The following is a 23,018-nucleotide window of genomic DNA, read 5'->3' as shown; positions in this document are numbered from 1 at the left end:
CTTCCTCACAATCTTCTTCAAGTCTCTTGAATCCTTCTTTCACAATGCACAAGTAATAAGGGGAGAAGATATGAGCCACATATATATATATAGCAGGAGCAACAAATTCATGCCATAAAGGAGCATGCCTTAGAGTAACTCGTATGTCAAATAGGGAAGAGTAACTTAAGCCATTAAGGAGAGAGGCAACACATGCCTTCAATGGAGGAATCTCGGGTGCCTTGAGGAGTGTAACTCATGCCCTTTTGGGAAGTGTAACTCATGCCATTAAGGAGCGAGGGTAACGAATGCCATTTAAGGAGAGGTACACATGTCTTTGTAACATATGCATTTAAGAGGTAGTATAACATATGCTTTAAAGAGTGTGTAAGAGGAATCTTTTATGACATGCCTTCAATGAGTGTGTAAGAGGCATATGACAAGACTTTAATAAGAGAGAAAGAGAGAGTGTAATGTAGAGTCATGTGAGACACTAAGGAGAGAGGGGTGTGAAGTACGAAGGTAATGTGACTTGAATTTCTTTTAAAAATAATATCATAGTATCATAAGGATAATGATAATAGTAATGATAATATTGATAATTAAATCAAAATTGAACTATTAAGGTTGATTAATGATAAGTTGAGTGATATTCCATCAACTATACTTGATTACCAATTGATACAAGGTGATTACTATTTTTGTAAAGTCATACTTGAGATGCTAAACATGACTTTCTATTTTTAGAAAGTCACTCCAAAATTGTCATAAATGAAATTTTATTTAAGGAAATTCATCCCTAGGCTGCTAATTTTCAACACTTGAGGCCTCCTAAATCCTAGCTCACAAGCTCTCAATTATGCGCCATGGCTACTTGGGAGCAAAAGCAAGAGCGGGGAGCAACATTTTCAAAAGCTCCTGGGCTGAGAGCAAATTTTATATAAGATATATTTTTATATATTTTGATGCATATATGTCAACAAAAGCATGTAGAATGATGAATTAGTAATAAAAAACATAAAAACATGGACTAAACTATATAACATCATTCATCTAATAGTTATAATCTTCATCAACCACAAGTCCACAAATTACAAGTTCTCGTTTATATAGCATGTAAGGGTGCACATAACCGAAATAGCATTGAGTGCAATCTATCTCTAAACTGAAAATACATCAACAAACATGCTCTAGATGGCCTCTAGCATCCAAAAATATCACGCTACAACAAATACCTACATATCATCAAAATCATTGCCTATCTTGGGATCTTTGTCATTAATATCACCCTCTAAGCATTAACATAAGATAGAAAAAATGCAGCATGTCATGTCAAGATTTTGTTTGAGTGATGGGTACATTTTTAGTAGGGTCATGATAGAGGAGTTCAACAACCAATGTCACTAACATCAAGGTACATAGAGCGCTTGGTGCTCTTGATCAAATACGAGTTTCATACCCTAGTACATGACAAAATCCAATGGAAACATTACAATCCCCCCAATCCTGAAATCCTGAAAAAACTGATAAGTCTGCTAGATTTTGAGTGAGATCTAAAATTCTACTTTCTCCATATGAAATCCAATGAGGTCAGAACCACTCTCAAACATCTAAGTCATTTCATGGTACTGTTAAAAATTTAAGTAAAAGGATGAAAATGAAAGATAAAGGAGAAGGTCACTTTTACTTTAAGAATTTAACATTACCATGAATTTCATATCAATATTAGGGCCATAGGCTTGAATATTAGGCTACCCCACTCAAAAACTATAGTTTCTCCAAAAAAAAAATTGTGTTTGGAACGTCTTTGCGAAAGTTTTTTTGCGAAGAAAACCAAGGAGTGTTTTTTTTTTGTGGGGGCGTGATCTTGGGTCGCTCCCAATGCGCTCCCGCTTGGAGCGCGCTTCAAGAGCGGATTCGGGGGGGGCGGGGGGGGCACTCCCCCGCAACCTTGTTCTATGCACATACAATCAAAGAATGATCTCACAAACTCTTGATTATCCTCTGCCTTCGTCCTACTCTTTATAGACCCAATTCGAGCATGCAAGTAGGCCTAGCTCAATTTAGAAGCTTGAGTTCTAATTGTAGCTTAACTGAGAGTTCAATTGGTTCTCCCTCCAATCAACTTGAGTCTTAACTCATCCTCCCTTCAATCAAGACTAGATACTAACTCATTCTAACTAAACTTGTAACTTCCACTTCATTTTGTAGTCAAACTGAAGAAGAATCCATGTAACTGGAGCTCCAACTCTATGCATGCAATCTAGATGATCATTCCAATAAACTGGAAATAAGATCATCATAACTAAAGTCTATCTCATGAGCTCGCACTCATGCTAGAGAAAGGCAAACTCGTGGACTTCACTAGCTAAGACACAAGCTAGAAGACCTTCACTCGCTACATTTTCAACACTCCCTCTTAGCAAGGAAGGGATTTTGTACAACTCCCAACTTATCTCTGAAATGGATGAAACTGCCTGTTGCCAATGCCTTGGTCAAGATATCTATTGTCTGCTCCTCTATTGGGATGTAAGGTAGCATCACTATTCCTTTCTACACACAGTCCCTGAGATGATTATACCTAACCTTGCTTGGAGCGATCATGAAACACTAGACTCTCAGAGAGCTTAATGCAACTCTAATTGTCACAGTGTATCACAGTGGGCTCCATCCGCTTCCTGAAAAGTCCCATAAGCAACTCACTCATCCAAATAGCCTCACATGCTACCAAACTGGCAGCCACGTACCGGCATCTGTTGAACTGAGTGCAGTTGATCTCTGCTTCCTACTAAACCAAGAAACAATTGTTGACCCAATGTTGAAGATGCAACTTGGAGTACTCTTTTGATTTGTGGAGCTCCCTGCCTAATCTGCATTTGTGAAGCCATCAACCTACCTGTACCATAATCCATAATTTGTCGTGCCTCTACCTCAAAACATGCTTCACAGCAACCCAGTGAACTATGGGCGGCGCCATCATGAATTGACTCAGTTGGTTCACTGCAAAACAAATATCAGGTTGTGTGTTAAGTTTTAACTAAGTACATCAAAAACTTGATGAGATGCTTGTATAATGTAGCATCAACTCGCTCTGCTCTACTAGCATCCACCTTCCTCCAGTATGTTACTAGAGGCATGGTCATGGGCCTTCAATCTTGCATATGAAACCTCTTAAGAATCCCTGTAGTGTACTTCCCCTGTCCCAAGAAGATCTCTCCATCACCTTACCATACCTCCAACCTGAGGAAATATTGCATGAACCATATATCCTTCATCTCAAACTCTCTTGCAAGGTCTGCCCTGCAATCCTGGATTAAGTTGTCTGCTCCAATCAATATAAGATTGTCAACAAAAAAACTACAATAAGCGAAAGACCTCCAACCATGATGTAGTACAAGTTGGCATTTGCCTCACTCTTAGTGAAGCCCAATCCTCAAAGGTCGTTGTCAATATGAGAGAACCATTGATTTCGAAGCCTGCTTAAGCCCATATAGAGCTCTCTTTAGCAAAAAAACATGAGTGTATCTGCTGAAAGTCTCAAACCCCTCTGGTTGCTCCATATAAATCTCTTCCTCAACCACTCTGTTGAGGAATGTTATCTTCACATCCATCTGGTGGATCTTCCACCCTATCTGAGTTGCAAGTGCCAAAGTCATCCTGATGGATGAAAAACCTGCTACTGGGGCAAACATCTCATCATAGTCGATGCCCTCAACTTGCAAGAAGCCCTTGGCCACAGACCTAACCTTGTACTTCTCCACACTCCCTCTGCTCCATGCTTCACATTGTATACCCAGCGTGAGCCTACTACTGATTTACCTTCTGGGTGTGGCACAATCTCCCAGACATCGTTCTTCATGATGGAGGAATATTCCTCCACCATGGCATCCCGCCAAACCTGCTGAGAGGTTGGCTCCTCATAACAAGAAGGCTTAGTGTCCAATAACTGAGTCATCAGTGCTATATATCTGGTGTACCTTTTTGGCTGCTTGCTCTACCTAAACATAGAGCTAGAAGTCTCAACTCACTCCTGGGCCTCCTAAATCAACTTCCTGGCCCACTTGGTTCTCTCTCTCCCTATGCCGGGAGTCACTTACTAAGTGACTAACTCGACTCATACTGGTTTCTCCTCCTGATCTTGTGCTGACTCCTGGTCATCCTGTTGTGCAACCCTCTTGCCACATGGTTGAGACTCAATTTATGATACTAGTTGAGGCTCTTGCTTGGGAGCGATCAGCTCCTCCTCAAGTACTCCAACCTGTTCTCACTCTAAGGACTCCCTCAAGGATCTACCCTCCTCAAACCTCACGTCTCTACTTTGCACACTGCCTGCCTTGCTGATCAAGGTTGTGCTTCTCTCAACCAGCAACCTATACAAATTTTTCATCATCACACCTATCTACTTCATACATTCAGAAGCTAAGTGCTTGTGGTAGGCCTTACCTCTATTAAAGATCACATCATAACCCTTATCCTCTACAGTAACAACAGAAACAAGGTTCTTCTTCAAGCCTGGAACATAGAGGACATCCCTGAGATGAAGAGAGCTACCTAACTCCCTCTCAAAATCGATAGTACCAACTCCCCTGGTCATGTACTTGCCATCATCTCCTAACTCAATGTGAAACTGCATGTTTATCTCCATCAGTTGGTTGAAATACCCCTTGTTCTCAGTCATGTGGTAGGATGCTCCAGAATCAATGTACCATACATTGTTGTCTACTAAGCTTGCCGTGCAAGCTATCAATGAGAAATATTTCTCGAACTGAGAAGAAAACGCATCTACCTCAGCTGATGCAGCCACATGATCCTTACTGGACTCCTTCTTCCAATTAGGACACTTAATGGCATAGTGCTTGAACTCGTGGCAATGAAGCACTTGATCTTGCTCAGGTATTTCTTCTTCTTCTCGGCCTCTCCTTGGCCCTTCTTGCCCTTGGCTTTGCTAACATTCCCTGTTAGGGAAAGGTTCTTCTTGCCCCCTGTCTTTGTTGATCTTCCAGCTCTCGTCCCTCTCCAGATATCTTCTTAAACGTAGTCTAACCACAACCTTTCCCAGCCAGGATGATTCTCTCTGCCACTCGCTACTTCCAGGAAATTCTCCCAAAACTTACGAAGTCCCAGAAGTGCAAGACTCACAAGGTCATTGTCAGTTATAGTAGTGTCCACTCCAGCTAGCTTATCTCGAACCTGAATGAACTTGGAAAGGTACATAATGATGGGCTCACCTTTGCTCATCTTGATATTTCTTAGCTTGTCCTTCAACGCAAGCTTCCTAGAATCACAAGAACCCTTATACAGATCGAAGATGACTTTCCACATCTCAAATGTTGTCTTCTTCCCATGGAGATGAGAGACAATATGGTCTTTGACACCAGCAGGAATGATCCTCCCGACCTTGGTGTGATTCTTGTTATGTTGGATCAATTGTTGGGGATGTTGAGGTGGAACTATATGATTTGCCACAAATTTTAGCACCCCATTATCCTCCAAAACCACTGAGATTTGCTCCTTCCATGAGCAGAAGTTAGAGGCTCCCTCTAAACAATGATCTGACCTCAGTCCTTGGAATGACATCCTGATATCCAAGAATACTGCTTTTCAAACTCTAGTGCAAACCTTCAACCTGAACTGCACTCTTCGCTAATTGATCAATTTGGTGTTGGTCTTTATGTTGAGTGTTGCTTTGATACAATGTTAATTTTCCTTCAAACTATGCAACTACTTAGATGAATTATAGAAAACAAGGCAACTGAAAACTGAAACCAAATTTACTTTCACCAAGATACAAAGATGAATTACTAAAAACAAGGCAACTGAACACTGAAACCAAATTTACTTTCACCAAGATACAAAGTTTCTTAACAATTTATAAGCAGCGGAAAATAATGAGAGATAAAAACACAATCACACAAACCGGCATGTTTGTTTACCCAAGAAACCCAAAAGGGAGAACTGGTTTTCTTTGTTGTGGTATTTTATTGATTGATCTTGAGCAATTTGATCTATTACACTTCACGCTACTTTCTATAGCTAGAAATCTATCTTTGAGAACAAACTTGTTCTCCTACTGAATAACATTGACTTTCCCTTACAATCCCTAATCCCTGATCCTATTTCCTTGCACACTAGAACCCCTATTTCCTTGTGCACTTTCTCCTATTTCCTAGCGCACAAGGAGCTCATATTTCTCAGCAAAAATCCTTATATTTTCTTGCGCACTTGTGGCCTCCTAAATCCTAGCGCAAAAGCTCTCAATTTTACGCACACACAATAAAAGAATGATCTCACAAACTCTTGATTATCATGTGCATTTTTCCTCCTCTTTATAGACCCAATTTGAGTATGCAAGTAGGCCTAGCTCAATTTAGAAGCTCGATTTCTCATTGTGAGTTAATTGAGAGTTCAACTGGTTTTCTCTCCAAGCAACACTTGGAGTCTTAACGCGTTCTCCCTTTAATCAAGATTGAAAACTAACTCCTTCTAATTGAACCTGTAACTGCCACTTCGTTCTGTAGTCAAACTGAAGAAGACTCCACGTAACTGAAGCTCCAACTCCGCATGCAATCTATATGATCATTCCAATAAACTGGAAATAAACTCATTGTAATTGAAGTCTATCTCATGAGTTCGCACTCATGCTAGAGAAAGACAAACTCGTGGTCTTCACTGGCTAAGGCACAAGCCAAAAGACCTTCACTCACTACATTTTCAACATGTGGAGGCCAAGATTATCTCCAGGAGGCAGTGCGAGTTTCAGAAAGGCAATGTGAATTACCATGAGGTCATGCGAGTGCCAAAAAGGGCAGTGTGAATTGTCGGAGAGTCAGTGCGAATTATTGGAGAGTTAGTGCGAGTTGTCGAAGAGGCAATGTGTTACTTTTAGGTATGTTCTATGCTGAGACAAAATTTACTTCAATTTTCCATATTAGCTCCATATCAATTCTAGATTAGTAATCACATTTAGCATGATAGTAAAACGCAGATAGAATATAAACATAAATCGCAGAAAACAAGCCAAGACAAGAGGACACAAGATGTAGCGCCAGCCAGGGACAAACCCCAATGTGGGGAACCCTTATCAATTCTTCTTATGTTCTTCAATAGTTCAGCAGAGAGAGAGATAGTACATATACATCAGAAGCTAAGTCACCTGACACGAGGATTCGAGATTCGTGGGATACGGGGATTCGAGTGTCGGATTCGGACACGTTGACCCCCCGGAACAGGACACGTAGGATTCATTATATATTATTCTATTAAAATATATATATATATATATATATATTAGATATTTCTTACACAAATTCTAATTAATGATACAAATTCATTGATTTCAAACATAGATCTTCATCTATAGCATGCATAGTACATACAAAATTCAAATACATGTCAATGATCACATAAATCATGATTCATAATTCATAAATGAAAGACAACTTACAACTACAAGTACAAGATAGTAAGATAAAGACACTAACAACTGTAGTTTTCTCATTAAGTCATCAAATCAAAATGTGTTACATAGGTAGTGTTGGTGCAATGCCAATAGCAAGTAGAAATATAAAATATAAAACAACTACAGGTATACAAGCCTCAAGGCAATAGGTAGTCATCAATCCTCGGAGTCATCATCAGAATCAGCATCAATGTCCTCATCGTCATGGTCATCGCTGCTCTCCTCTGCATCCTCCTCCTCCCCTGTATCCATAATCGCCTCTACATCTGCTGGTGTGGAGGATGACCCCTCTAAAATATCACCGTCATCAAATCTAACAGGCTCTAGCACTGGATCATTGAGATCCATGTTGGCCAATGCCAACTCAACACTGTTGTCCAGACCCATATCATCAAGAAAGACATCCCACATCTTTGTCTTTCCCCTCAACCACTCTTCCCTCTGCCTGTAAATAGGACGAAGGTTGGTGTGCACATACACCATTGTCTCTGCCTTGAACTGCTCAAGCCTGCTCTTCTTCACACTATACAAATTCCCATATGTGCTCCAATTCCTCTCGCAACAAGAGGATGAAGTCACCTGAGAGAGGAGCCTCATGGCTAACTGCTGAAGAGGAGGGCTTGTTGCCCCATGATTTGCCCACCAAGAATAGGGCTTCTTAGCCCCCCTGTCTCTAATCACATCATATCCTGCAAATCGACCAGTGCCAATGGAAAACTCTGCAAAGGCATCCTCCACCTCATCAAGCAATGCTCTATCCTGAAAAAACCCGCCTGAATGCCTCTTTCCTCCCCTGTGAGATTTCACCATCCATGTGAGGAGGGAATCTGCGGGAAGGTCCACCATTCAGCCACTCATGGCTGTAGTATTTTGGGTTCAATGAGTGAGCCAAACAATGTAAAGGTGTACAATTCTTGTCCCATCTGCTGACAAGAATATCCTGTATAGTATCACAGAAGGCCTCTGGTGATGTCTCATACTCGGGGCACTCACTCTGTAGAATAATGCTCCTCATAGACTCAATCATGGAATCCCATCCGTCATAAACCTCTCCTAGGATGGGTTTGTCTGTATCTGCAAATCGAAGCAAAGAAATGATAGGGCCCATGATCTGAATAATTAGATCTACCCTCTCCCACCAAGCATCATCTAGCACTGTGTCCTTCACTCTTTTAGAGGCTACCTGATCTGTCTTTCTCCAAAAAGGCCAAAACTCAGAAATAACCATGGACCCAAGAGTGGTCTTGACCTCCCTCAACCTCTTCAACATCATGAATGAAGAGGCAAACCGTGTATCAGCAATCTTCAAAAATGATAGATTGGTGTACTCCTTGTAGATAGTGAGGGAATTTATATGATTTTGCACAAAGTTACGGATATGTCATGCATCCTCAATAATGTTACCAATCCAAAGCACATCAGAAGCAATGGATTTCAGTGCTAAGTTCAATGAATGGACAATGCAAGGTGTCCAAAACACTTGTGGATATTTAGCTTCCACAATCATGCCAGCAGCCTTGCAAATAGGTGCATTATCTGTAATGATTTGCACACAAGAATCAACACCTACATCTTCAATAACTTTAATAAATAACTCACCAATAAATTGTGCATCCTTGTATTCTCCAAGTGTAACCACTGCTTTCAAGAAAACTGGACCATTCAAGGAAGACAACATGAAGTTGATGATTGGGTGTCGTGCTAGATCTATCCATCCATCAAAAACAATGCTAACCCTAGATGTTGGCCATGATGCTACAATAGGCTCAAGCATTTTTTGCACCTCTTTTTTTGCCTTCGTCAACAATGTGGTTCTAAGCTTCTCTAAACCAAGAGGCACATACCATGATGGAGACCCGTGAGTTAGAGCTCGACACATCTCAATAAATAAAGGTGAGCGTGCAACATTAAATGATATGAAGTTTTGATAGAAAAAGAAGGCAATGGTGAGATCAAGCTCTTCCTGTTTCTCTTTTTGAAAAATCTTGTCCATTGGACCAAGTGTAATTGCTCTTCTTTTTGCTGCTTGTCCCCCAATAGAACTCTCAAATGGAAATTTGGTGGTGCCTTTCCTCAAAAATGGAAGGGGGTATTCATTTTTTGTTTTTCTTGATTTTGCAGCCACATTTTCCATACCAACAGTGGACTCCTTTTCCATTTCTTTCCTCTTTTGTAAAGGAACAGTTTTACAAGCTCCAATTCCACAACCCAGTGAAGCCAACAAATGGCCTTTCAAATGGAAATATGTGCTTTTGAAAGAAATGTGACAAAATTTGCATCTCCATTGCACATTGCCTCCTCCCTTCCCCTTGGTGCTTGTCCCATCCTCTCTTGTGACATATTTCCACAAGGTATCTTTCTCAATGTTGTCTTTAGGTCCTCCTCTTCCCTCAACATTATTTGCAGTAGACTCTAATGATATTGGGGGAGGAGGGGCATCTCCAATGGAGACATTCTTCCCCTTCCTTTGCCCCCCTAACTGCTGCCTTTGATTGAGCCATGAATACTGTAAAAAAAAAAGAACAAAACATGCACAAATTTGTAAAAAAAAATCATATACAAACTACTGTAATAGAAATGTAAAAAAATAGAGCTGAAATGCACTTAGCTGGTGCTTGAATCTCCTTGCCGAATGCTCCACACCCTTAGCTCCTTGCTCCAAACCCTTAGCTCCTTGCCCAGAGCTCAAACTATGCAAAAGTGAATGAGAAATAAGGTCAAAATCAAAAGGAACAGCGCGTATTTTAAGTCCGCGGAATGCATTTTAGGGGATTCAAATCCCATAATCGGGACACGATGTGTCTGTTCTAGGATTTGAATTCCTAGCGAATCATATCCGATTCGCAGGATTTAGATTCGCAGGGGGGTTTGGACGAATCCGGTTACTTAGATCAGAAGTCAACATTTTGACTTATCAAAATAAGAGCAGAGATCTTCTCTATGAAGATAACACATGAGGTAGTTGATTTGAACTTCGGTGAAGACACACTGCTTCAACTGATCCTACAAGGTGACTCCATCACAATGTTGCACCCATCACTGTGCTACACATCATCATCATGCTGCACCCGTCACTATGTTACACCCAATCACTGCGCTGCTCTCATCACTATGCTGCTCCTATCACTGAACTGTACCTCATCATCATGTTGTACCCATCATGCTACTCTTCATCATCATTATGCTGCATCCTTCATGTTGCACTGTTTTGTACCCTTCATTGCACTATGCTCACTGCAATACATCATCATCATGCTGCTGCAATACATTCTTGCTGCTACACTACTCACATCATGTTGTTGCACCCATCATCTTCAAGTTGTTGCAATGCATCATGCTGCATCCATTGTGTTGCACCATACTGCACCATGCTGCCCCCATCATGTTGTCACCTATCACACCATGTCCATCATCACTGTGCTACAATACTGTATCCAATTACCAACCTTAGTTGCTTGCTATGGCTTGCAGCCTAGCAGAGCAGCTAGGCTATAGTTACACTCTTCATGACACAGTGTTACTTAAGGATACAGTGTTCAAGATCCTCTCCTATGACAGCGTTTAGGCAGTGGAGAGTTTCTCCATGATAGTGTTAGGTTTCTCCACATTAGGGCAGCGAAGAGATTCTTTAGGACAGCGTTCAAGGTCCTCTCCTATGACAGCGTGAAAGGCTTTTACAAGAAGCACATAAGACCTCCTTCTGACTACGTCCTTGACTCTTTCTGAATAGCGGATTAGGGCATGGCATATCTCCCTTAACAGCGTCCAGATGTTCCTCCCTTGACTGCGTTTATGGGGCTGCAAAAGTCCTCCTATTTTTTGCAGCTAGGGCATAACAAGACCTTCCTTCCTCTGCGTCTAGATGACTGTGTTTAGGACATATAATGGCAGCATCTTAGGGTCCGCGTTTAGGGCACATGGATTGTGCTATGAAAGCCTCCTTTATGACTGCGTTAAGGTCATCTCCTATGACAGCGTTTAGGTTGCTTAGCATATAGGCCTCTCCTTGCTACGTAATGGAATCCTCCTTCACCTTCTTGACAGCGTTATAGGGAATCTCCTTCCATGGCTATGATTTGATCTTCGTTAGGGCAGCATTAGGGCATCATTAAGCTTCTTCCTTTTACTGCGGATTAAGGCATCATTAGGCCAGCGTATATCCTAAGGCACTCCCTCTAGATCTCTTCTTCATCAAACCCAAATAACTTAAAGTCCTCTTCTATTTATACTAAAACGTTGAGAACAAGAGGGGGCAATTTGGTTGCTAGCCGACCTTGACAAATTGTCACATAACACAAATAAATTCATATCTCCATGAATACATGTCGGAATCGGATGATCTTTAGATCAATCCTACAGGCAGCATTAGGGCATCATGAGGCTTCTTCCTTTTACTGCGTATTAGGGCATCATGAGGCTTCTTCCTTTTACTGCGGATTAGGGCATCATTAGGCCAGCGTATATCCTAAGGCACTCCCTCTAGATCTCTTCATCAAACCCAAATGACTTAAAGTCCTCTTCTATTTATACTAAAACGTTGAGAACAAGAGGGGCAATTTGGTTGCTGGCCGACCTTGACGAATTGTCACATAACACAAATAAATTCATATTTCCATGAATACATGTCGGAATCAGATGATCTTTAGATCAATCCTACACCTTTCGACGAGAGGAATCCAAGAAAAATATCAGATGCTATGAATAAGATGACCCACATCGAGTTTGGCCCTGGTTGCCAATTTTAACACAATGCGATTTGCAGAAGGCCATGGGGTTGTAATTTCTCATTAGTAGATTGTTGAAGATTAATAATAATATCCTCAGACTGAAGACTGGTCTTCCCCACATTAAGATTTTTCTAGGGACATTTGTCCAAAAATATGTGTTATTTGTGTGATAAGTTTCTCATGTATTCCGTTGCAAATATTATTTGGTGAATAATGTTGTTCATGTTTTTATTCATTACTTTCAGCTGATAAATTAGTTTTTCTGTGTATAAGTAATTGGAATAATTAATTAGGTTAATAGCACCTTCTGGGTAGCAGAAATTTCACAATGTACACTGTTCGAAAACAAGCAATAGTCTATGTATCATATTGTTCTAAGAAGAGCCTTCACCTAGTGACAAGTGTTGGATGGGATTGATCTAACTAAATTATTAATGACACAACCATCCAGTGTACACAAAGAAAACTGAAAACTATGTATATAGTATATAATATTATCTATCTAGTTTCTCAGACCTTCCCAGAGCTTTCCCACTAGTATCATCAGAAACCGAAAATTAAAATTTTGATGTTTATGACCTTTCCTGCCAACATTATCATATGTTATACAGCCTACAGGCTAAGGTAATTAATAACTTATCTGTACAGCTATACGACCTACAAATTAATAATAAGTAACCTAACTAAAAGTCTATATAGAATATCTGCTGCTTAGGGTCCCAAAAAGGTGGCAAACATCCTTAAAAACCTAAAGAAAAAATTATAATAAGAAACAAAACAAAAAACTAAAACTTCAATATTATTTGCATGGAATCTGGCATGTGAGGGCCTCAAGCTCCTGTGGATCTGGTAACGCAAGTTTTGAGTCTTAAAGTATACTTGTGATTCATTAAATATGAGCATGTTTGCTGTATTTTCCAATCCAAAAGATACCCCATCATTGAAATGTATGTATAATCATAAGAAGATATCTCCCTACATATTGCAGCTCCTTTTTAAGATTCACTACTAAAACAGGATGGATTTATTTGCATCAAAGAGTGAATAGTTTATTGTTCGATAAGAGTCTTTTTTTATGTAAATGCTCCATAGAGAGAAGCATTTATTTCACATCACTTTTGCAATGAAATACTATTCAAAAGGCAGATAAGGAAGATGATAGCAAGGAAGGTGTGTAAATGAAGGAAATATAATATCTTTATGCAAAATACATATGTCCTTTCACGCCTCCAGCCTTTAAAACTATACAAACACAATAAAACACCCATATTTAAACTGCCCCCAGAAAGTACATACCTGCAAAGCTAGACCATAGCGTCCTTTCAAATTGTTACTCAAGAAAACGAGCCTAAATGTTCTCTGATACTGATTAATAAACTTTAGAGCTAATGGTTGGATAGCCTGCATTGCTATGGTATGCTCCCACCATAAGGTATTGTATAAGAAAGGACTTCCAACCACAACAACAACAAAATCCTCTTTATGGAATCCCAAATTTATCCGTATTTCCTCTTTTCCATGTACTGCCGAGAATCTTTTGGCTGACCATACATCAATTGGAGAACCAGGAATCACAAAGAAGTTTCCAGTATCAAGCTTACTGTACATCATCTGCAATAGGAGAGTCAAAGTTAATCCTTGTCATGCTTTGTACAGTATCATTCAAATTTCAGACTCCATATAACAAAGCATAAAATTTAGGAAATGTTTTTGACACCTGTGCATCACACCTCAAGTATTTAGTCCACTTACTGGAAGGGTATAGTCTGGAAACACCACGACATCTGCTCGTCGAAAGGTACGCCGCCACTCAAAAATAATGTTTGTCCATCCATTTAACGCATATTGTCCAAGACGCCTGGCTAGAGTATCCTCCTGAATGATCCATATTACAGGTATAGAGCAAAAAGGCTCCTGCATAAGGCTGCAAATATAAACAAGGCCATCTCAGTTTCATAGAGAATTTATCAGTACTGGAATAAAACCAGAACTGGTTTGCTCCAAAATTAAGAACAAGACTGAAGCAGGCCAAAAAACCAGTATAATAACCAGTGGAATAAAATATTCAATTTTTACTGATACGTATGTAGATACTAGACATACATGTAAAGCCAAACAATTAGACAACAAATATACAAAGTTTGCTCATTTATATTGGAAGTGAGAGTGCAAAATTTACATGAACCATGGGTTGCTTGTATAACCATCTAGTAACAAGAGGTAGGGTGAATTGGGTGAGGAGGAAGGATTGATAGAGATATAGTCGTTGTGGGTGGGTGCGGCTTGCTTGGATGAGTTACTTTCGATTGGTTGCTCAGTTCCTTGGTTTCCTTTGCCCTATGCTGGGGCTGCTGGCTTGAAAGGGGACATGATGTGAGTCAGAGTGAGGGTCGAATGAGTAGTGAAAATCATTTGATAAGCATCATTCGATTGGCCTAGCTCCGACCAATGGGCAATCCCCACCAACCAAATTGTCTCCTGATCTGTCCCATGACCAGGTATGTTGGGAAGGGGCCTATGTATTTGCATTACCTTTGCATGCAGATTTTGACCTACACCACCCAGCCAATCTCCTAGCGGATGTTCCTGCCACCACGCCGCAGAACGGGATTGATGCTCGTGTGGAACCAACCTTGGATTGGATTTATAGCGTAACAGCGGTGAATGAAACGTAACACAATATTACGCGTAACATCGGGTTCTGGATCGCTGCCTACGGGGAACTAAGCCACCCATACGGACACTCGCTACTGACTGATAGGCACGATCCTATCCGAGTCCGATAGGCGGCTTGCCATCATTGCATCGGTTTCGGACGGAGAAGGAGAGCCACCCGTAGCATCATCAGGAGCGGTGCAGCACTTGTATAGAAGTTAGGAATCAGGGAAACAGAACCTAACCCTAATTTCAAAAAAAATGAATATTAAAAAATTTAAATTTCATTAGTTTTCATACTCGTATTACCAACTTGGAATGAGACAAAACCACCAAGTTTGCTAAAGATTTAATTCAGGCTAGCATTGTCAAATATTCAGGCTATAACACCAAAATAATATGAGCCAAGATTGAGAACGCTGAGATGAAGTAAAATAAATTGACTTACTTTGTAGTCATTTGTTGAACATCAATAAAATTATCTTATCTTATTCGTCTAATTGCAAGAGGAGAGACAAAACATACTAGTAGTGGAAAACTGTGCAATGTGAACATTTCTAATTCTGATTACCAAACTATGACAAGACTAGAGTGGCAATGGTTCAATACAAAGCGAGACCCATTATATATATCAAAGACCCATTGCAAGTGAACTTTAACATTTCAGATGAGAGTTACAGTTCTCCAGAAGACAGACTACACTGAAGACAACTCACTGTACAAAACTACTAAAATACAACATTGATATAAATATAACAATCACAACTTATCAATTAGATCTAGCCCGGGCGGCTGTGAGAAGAAGTGTTATCCTGATTCCTCCCTACCCAGGTTCACTTCTTGCAACTGACATGTTGAGCTCAAAATAAGTATATTGTTGTAATGGCCTTCAGCCCTGTTTTCACTGTTTACACAGCCTCAAGCTTCTACAGAATCCATTTTACCCTAGGTACCATCCTTGGAATGAGGGCAAGTTTCCCAGGAGCATGTTTTTCACTGAAAACAAAAAATGATGATCACACCTTATCTAATCCCAACTCTAAAGTGCTCAACTGGGGCACTTGGAAGCAAATCACTCAAATTTTGACCAAGTTAGGAAATAATATTATGTAAATGGTGTGCTCGCTGTTCCTGGAGATGATGATGGTAAAAATTGTTCAACGCATGCAGCCAGGGGGTAAATTTCTCACCATTATGCCAATGGGATCCAAATCCATTTGGATTGGAAACAAATCCGATGCAAAATACAAAAAACAACATATGGTTCAAAGGTTCCACAATTCTGAGAAAATTAGATACTGTTGCAGTGTGCCTCAGGCAAATATGGTAACTAGGGTGGAAGCAGTAAAAATGACATCAAGATATATGTTCTGAGATACCTAAAATTAAAGTACTGAGAGAAAATACAGAAACATTGAGGATCTAAATTAATGTTTTAAAAGACAGAATCAAACTCAAAATTGGCTGAGTCGGATCAGACTATAACCAAAATCAGATCAGAATCAGATCAGATCGACCGATTCTTTCTCTCCACAACCACATTCTGTTGAGGGTTGTACGAGATTGTCATCGCCCTCTCCATCCCTGCCTCCTTGCAGAAATCCCTAGAGTCATTGGAGGCATACTCTCCCTCATTATCTGACATCAATACCTTGATCTTCTTGCTTGTGTGGTTCTCCACTTGGGCATTGAATTCTTGGAACAGACTGAAAGCCTCATCCTTCTTCTTCATAAAGAAGATCCAGGTCTTCCTAAAATACTCATCTATGAACATGACATAATATAGTGATCCCTACACTGATGCCACTAACATCAATCCACACACATCTAAATGAACAAGATCCAAGATCCTTGGACCTGCTCTTGCTGCTTTAAAAAGCAGCCTTGGCATTCTTGCCAAGTGCACACCCTCTGTGCATGCCCTGCTACTCAATACTGAAATATAGGAGACCACTGACAATCTCCCTCAAGATTAACAACACCCTGTAGTGCAAGTGTCCCATCCTCCTGTCCCATAGCTCACACAACTTGTCACTGTCATGTACCAATGCCTGAACAAGTTTGCTCATCAACCTGTATAAGTTTCTCTCTCTAACACTGATAACCACTGTTGTATCTGGGATAGACTCCTCTGGACGAATGAGCACCTACCCATTCCTAAACATAACCACATATCCTCCGTCCTCAATCACTGAGACTGAGAGCAAGTTCTTCTTCAATCTTGGTACAAATAGCATCTCTTTAACTTCCAACGCCCCTCCTAACTCTAGCTAAAACTTAGTGGTTCCAACACCCTTCACTGCATACTTGGCATCATTACCAAGCTCCACATGTAAATCTGAGTTTCACTCTGTCAAACTACCAAATAGTTCCAATGCCTCTATCATATGGAATGATGCACCACTATCCATGTACCAAACACTCCTACATATGGTGTTGGTGTTGGTAGAAAGATAGGAGACAAATGATAAGTCCTTCCCGAACCTTGCTACAAACTCATCAAGTAGTACCTCGATTGATGTTGTTATCTACTGCAACTTCCCCTTCTTCTTCTCCAGAAACTGTGATGCAGAGTGCCCATTCTTGTGGCAAATAAAGCACTTGAACTTGCTCAATGCTGAGAGGTTTCCCCCAAAACTGTTACCCTCAAAACCCTTCCCTTTGCCTTTCCTGGCCATACTAACTAGGGCCAAGTTCTCTTCTCCATCTCCCTGCCTATTGGCTTTAGACTCCTCTTGAGTCTCTTCTTGGATGCAGTCATCCCAAAGTCTCTCCAAATTGTGAAGTTTCTCCCAAGTGTAGATTCCCTTGACAAATGGTTCCTGTGATTTGGGAAAACCATTCAATGCCACACTTATGAGCTCTACGTCCTCCATTTTCTCCCCAATGTCTGCGAGTTGATCTTGCTTTTGGGCGATCCTCGTGAAGTAACTGGAACTGTTATCATACCTTGACATTTGGTAGATCTGAGCTTGTTTCTCAAGATCATCTTCCTATTCATGTTGTCACTTTAGAACAGGTCCACTAGAGCCTTGAACATCTCCTTGGTTGTCTTCTTCTCTACCAAGTGAGGGATCAAATGATCCTTCACAACATCCATGATGATATGTTGAGCTCTAATGTCCTCCTTTTCATGGATTGCCAATTGCATTACATTTGTTGGCGATTGAATCTCCTTGTCAACAATCTCCCAGAGGTCATTCTCTTTCAGCAGCAAAGTAACCCTTGCCTTCCAGGTCAAGTTAGATGCTCCATCCAACCGGTCCTTAAATCTTAAACCGGTAGCTGCCATATCTAGATCTCATAATTACTGCCTAATGCTAAGTCCTTCTAGCACCCACAAGAAATAAATGTTGTTGGTTTATAGATCTGCTAAGATCTCCTTATGGATTTGTGTTTCGATACTTTCAAACACCCACAAAATTGGTTTTTTGATCAGTATGGTCTCCCTCTCTCCCTCTAACATGTGACCACTAACCACAGTTGATTGCAATCTACAAACAGCTAGTACTATACTTTGTAGCTTCTATCACCACACTATTATGGCCTATTGTACTCTATGTTGACCTGTCAACCTCTACGTGTACATTCTTTGTACTTGATGTAGTGTACAATTGTCGATAGCTATATTATCCCTATCATTGGTAGCACCCTGTTTGTTGGCATCTCTTGTCCATTATCCTGCTGCAACTTTTGTTTGGCTATCTCTGCCCCCCTTCCCACTACGCATGTGCTTGGTGACTCTATCAGCCACTCAAGGTCTTGGTGGCTGAGATTCTGTAACGAACAAAGTTCATTTACGCTCTAATACCAATGTAATGAACAGAGTTCATATATGCAATGGAATATTAAGAATATCTGAAATATATAAATATCCATGATAGGACAAGTAATATATATATATATAAGAATGTTGATTGTATAAGTGATATGAGATATGAGATTGATTACAAATGAGGGCCCGCTTATATACCTAGGCAGGTGCCCCTTCATGAACAGTCATGTCCTTAGAGACATGCCTCTTCAGTATACTAATCATTATTAACTATTAAATATTAATTATTATATTCATAACAAATTCTTTTAAATCACATGTAGCTAGAAAAAAGTTCAACCAAATACACCTTGTATTAGTTTTTTTATACTTTATATCTCATGTGGTTTCCCGACACCCTATCTCCCTTTTCAATTGTGACTCTACCCGCATGAGCTTTAGCTCTGTCATCATACGACTTGACTACTTGTCTATTATGTACGTTGTGTACGGTCTTGGCCATCCTACAAATCCCCTTTGGCCTCTGCGCGTATGGACTCGGTGCATGATTGATTCTTTTTTCTTGCTACCTCATATGGTCATAGGCATGTGTTTGGATGAACCTAGACTCTTTGACTCCTATATGGATTTGGCTGCTTGTGGGCAATTCTTCAAAGATAAACTATTCAAAAAAATGCCTTGATACCATGTTAATTTTCCTTAACCCCGGCAACTTGGCCAATTACTACCTAGCAAATTCCTTGCAGTGACATTTAATTATTATCCAGTACTAAATAAAAGACACAATTGGATTTTAACACAAACAAAACAATCAACAGAAGCAAAATCATACATCGATTTCATTCACATGCACATATAAGATTTATGCCCTTCAAATCTATTGTTTCGCTCCCTTCCTAGGAAAATGGCCCTCTGAAAAATAATATCAATACAACAATAAACCTAGAATTGATCCAACTAATCAAACCCTTGATCTATCCTTCGATCCACTACCTGACCTAGATCCTTCCTCTATTGCCCCTTGCACTCTTCCTTGAACCCTACACACTTGAATGGAACTCCTTTTCCACCCAATCAATGAGATCTCACTCTCACTGTGTCTTGTACTAAAGATGTGACTTCTATGTTAACCTAGCCTTCCCTTTATAAGTTTCAGTTAAAAAATTAACCAGATCCACAACCCTAATCTCCAAAGTGATTGAGAGTTGAGATTACATCTCACCTCACTTGAGATCAATGGCTAGGATCAATCTAATTCACTAGTGCAAATTACCTTTGCATTCCATTAGATTAACTCGCTTTATCTTATAAAAGTCAATTACTTTAATAATTAAAGTAATTGCTAAGGTTAAGGATGAATTAGGCGACTTCCACATGCCTAGACACTTAGGCACCTGTCTAAGCTACTTTCATCAACAAAAATTGTGTTGGGTCAAATAGAGTGGACTCGAATGGAGAGAGATCAGACAATTATGTTTAGCTACTCACTCACTGCAAACAATTGTGAAAATTTTTGAATCTTTACAAACAGAAATCCTACTGCAGTCACTGGTTTATCATCTCCTACTTGTTATTTCATTCAATAAGTTATTTAATTTTAAACAATGATGAAAAACACTACTGCAGACTACACTAACATACAGATCATAAACTGAAACAATATATGAGACAAACACACAAGGGACACCGTTATTTTTAGACAACACGTCCCCGAAGAAACCCAATGCGGGAAAATCGGTGCTGCAAATAGAGGGTTTGTATTATCAAGCAAGCAAAATCTGAGTACAACATGTTGCCTCTCACACTAGCTAACCTTTCAGAGAAATCTCTGTAGCAAGAAATACATACGAGGGTTTACCTCGTTCTCCAAGTCACCACTGATCCACTGAGTGGCCTGACTCCGGCAAACACTGCGAAATCCTAGTGCAATCACTGCTTGGCCCAGCGTCTTGCCTCTAGGAGACTGCGTCACCCCTTCTATTGGATCGATTTGTTGGAGGAAGACTGTTGTTCAGCCCTCCTGGCTCAGAACCTCGCTTCTCCGGCAAAATCTCACACTTCTGACGTATACTCTGCACTGCCACTACAAGAGACCCTCCTTGCCTACATCAACACTGTGTGAGCCCCTTCCTGGGTTGCATAGGCCTCTGCGTTGCCTCTCTAATTCTATTGTTGCCTCTATTCCTGGTACTCTTTGGCTTGGAGCTCCTTTCCAATCCAAATCTCTAATTCTACCCCTCACTACAACTCAGATCACTAGTTCGATTTTCTCAGCAAACCATGCCCCAGAAAAATCTAATTGATTTGATCATTTGGTGTGTCTCCAACTGACCCTCAAGCCTCCTCTTATACTTTCCCTGTTGATGAATCAACAGTCGAGATTAAGTCCCTAATCAACAGCTAAGATTAAAACAGACTTGATCCTCATCTCTTAGAAGCTTCTCACCCATATTTTTATTAATACCATTAATATTTTTATTTTCCTAAGTTTAGACTTAGGAACCCCATTAAAAATATTAATTATTTTAATAACTCATAATCCGGGTGGAATTTCTCCAAACGATTTCTGGGTCTTGGAGATCTCATGTATTCTAGCCCCTCCACAAAATTTCGGAGCTAGAGCACATCCGATGCTACCCAAAATCAACACTCCCTCTTAGCGAGGAATGTGCTCTAGCAATACTTCCAATAGAAGCATCACACTGATCCACGGCATCGGTCCTCTGTGTTGTTGATGCTTGGCCTGCTACCCTTCATCCACTGCACTGTTGCATCCTGTACTGCTACCCATGACACTGCCACTGTCACTGCTACATCTGTACTGCAGCTCCCTCTCAATATGCTGCATCATGCTGCCCATAGCACTGCCACTGCTAACTGTTGCACTACAACTCAGTTGCTGAGAAGTAAGCAACTGAAAATCCACCCAAATGCTGACATGTTGGTCAATCTGGATATCCCATGATGTTGAAGCTACCTCTGCTGCTAATCTGTGCTGACCCTCTGATGCTACTGCGTTGTTGTTGTATCTGCTCTGTGCCTCCCGCACTGCTCAACACTCTACTACGCTGCTTCAGACTTTGGCACTCTAGCTCTGCCACTGTCGCTCCATCATCCCTCGCACTAACTGACTCCCATCATTCTGCTACTGTCATTAAGGGCTCCCGTAGTCGTATGTGATCCAAGAGTTTGGGCACCTCAAGTATCCCGCCCCTTATGTAGTCCTCCTGACTGCAGCTCAATATTGCCCCGCCTCTTCTCTAAAGGTGCATGAGCACTCATGGCACAATCCTCATCATTGTCCTCCTTGTCATCTTTCGCTGGAGCAGCCTTCAAGTCCGACTTCTCTTCCTTGCCCTTCTTCTGAGGGCACTGAGTGGCAAAATGCCCTAGTGCCCCACACCTGAAGCATCTGACTTTGGTTATATCCTTTTTCTTCCTCTTTTGTTGCCCTTGTTGTCCCGACGATGCAAGAGTTGCATCCTCCTCCTCCTCCTTCTTGGCTCTGACTCCTTTGCCACTACTTCCTGCCTTGGTTAACCACCTGATCTCTTCCTGTCAAAGAGCTACCCAAATCTCCTCCCAACTGGGGAGAGAAGCCCTACCCAAAATGCTCTGGACAAAGGTATCCTAGTCTTCAGTGACTGCATTTAGGGCAGTCTTGACCATGAACTCAAGATCTAGTGTAGACCCTATGGAAGTTAGCTAGTCTCGAATCCATTGCAACCTGAAAAGGAAGGGATCAATTTCTTCTCCCTTCTGCATTTGATACTGTCTCAGCTGGTTCTCAAGCAACATCTTCTGTTCAACGAAAGTTCCCTCATACAAGGTGGTTAAGGCCTCCCACATTTCTCTTTTTGTTTCCCTTTCAACAATATGTGGGATCACATGATTCTTGACCTCGTCCAAGATCATGCACTTCACCTTCGCTTGAATCTCCTTGTATTTCTTGAGAGGATCAGCATCGATCGGTACAACCACCACTTTCAAGGTATAATCCTTGATGTGATTCTTGTCCAAGACTGCTAAGATCCTGGCCTTCTAGATGACAAAGTTGAATGCTCGATCCAATCTGTCTTGATCCCTTAGTCCATTGACTGTCATCTTTGCTCAAACAAGTATAGAACAGGTTCTCTTCTCCCTCTCGCGTTGTTGCCCCAGCAAGACTCGAATCTGGATTTCTTTCGCACTAGAAATCCTCTAAGGAACAAGTTCCTTGTGGACTCCCTCTGAGTCCTGATTTCCTTCACGGAAATCCTCCCGCCAAACAATATCAAGTCACCGCTTCCCAATCCTCCTTTGCTGCTGCTTAGCAACCCGAATCTAGATTTCTTTGGCAAGAAATGTATTAAGGCAGTGACTCCCTCTACCTTGGTTTCGTCTCCACAGACATTGTTCTACAACAACAGCAACAACGTCCCAC

The 23,018-nt window shown here is 40.8% G+C and overlaps 1 protein-coding gene across 1 annotated transcript in view; it reads right to left on the bottom strand.

Annotated features, from left to right (window-relative positions):
* Nucleotides 1-23,018, bottom strand: part of LOC149191242 (uncharacterized) — a 154,549-nt gene that overhangs the window by 38,429 nt on the left and 93,102 nt on the right. Inside the window, exons 5-6 of the mRNA XM_089410693.1 lie at nt 13,918-14,089; nt 13,462-13,776 (exon numbers count right to left, since the gene is read on the bottom strand). Coding sequence (XP_089266819.1) covers nt 13,462-13,776; nt 13,918-14,089 — 487 coding nt within the window. The remainder of the gene's footprint in view (nt 1-13,461; nt 13,777-13,917; nt 14,090-23,018) is intronic.

Source organism: Pinus tabuliformis, chromosome 3_1 (assembly GCF_031772625.1).
Source record: "Pinus tabuliformis cultivar Carrire ecotype Pingquan chromosome 3_1, CPIR1, whole genome shotgun sequence".
NCBI classification, from domain to species: domain Eukaryota; kingdom Viridiplantae; phylum Streptophyta; class Pinopsida; order Pinales; family Pinaceae; genus Pinus; species Pinus tabuliformis.
This window is presented reverse-complemented; position numbering and strand designations above follow the sequence as displayed.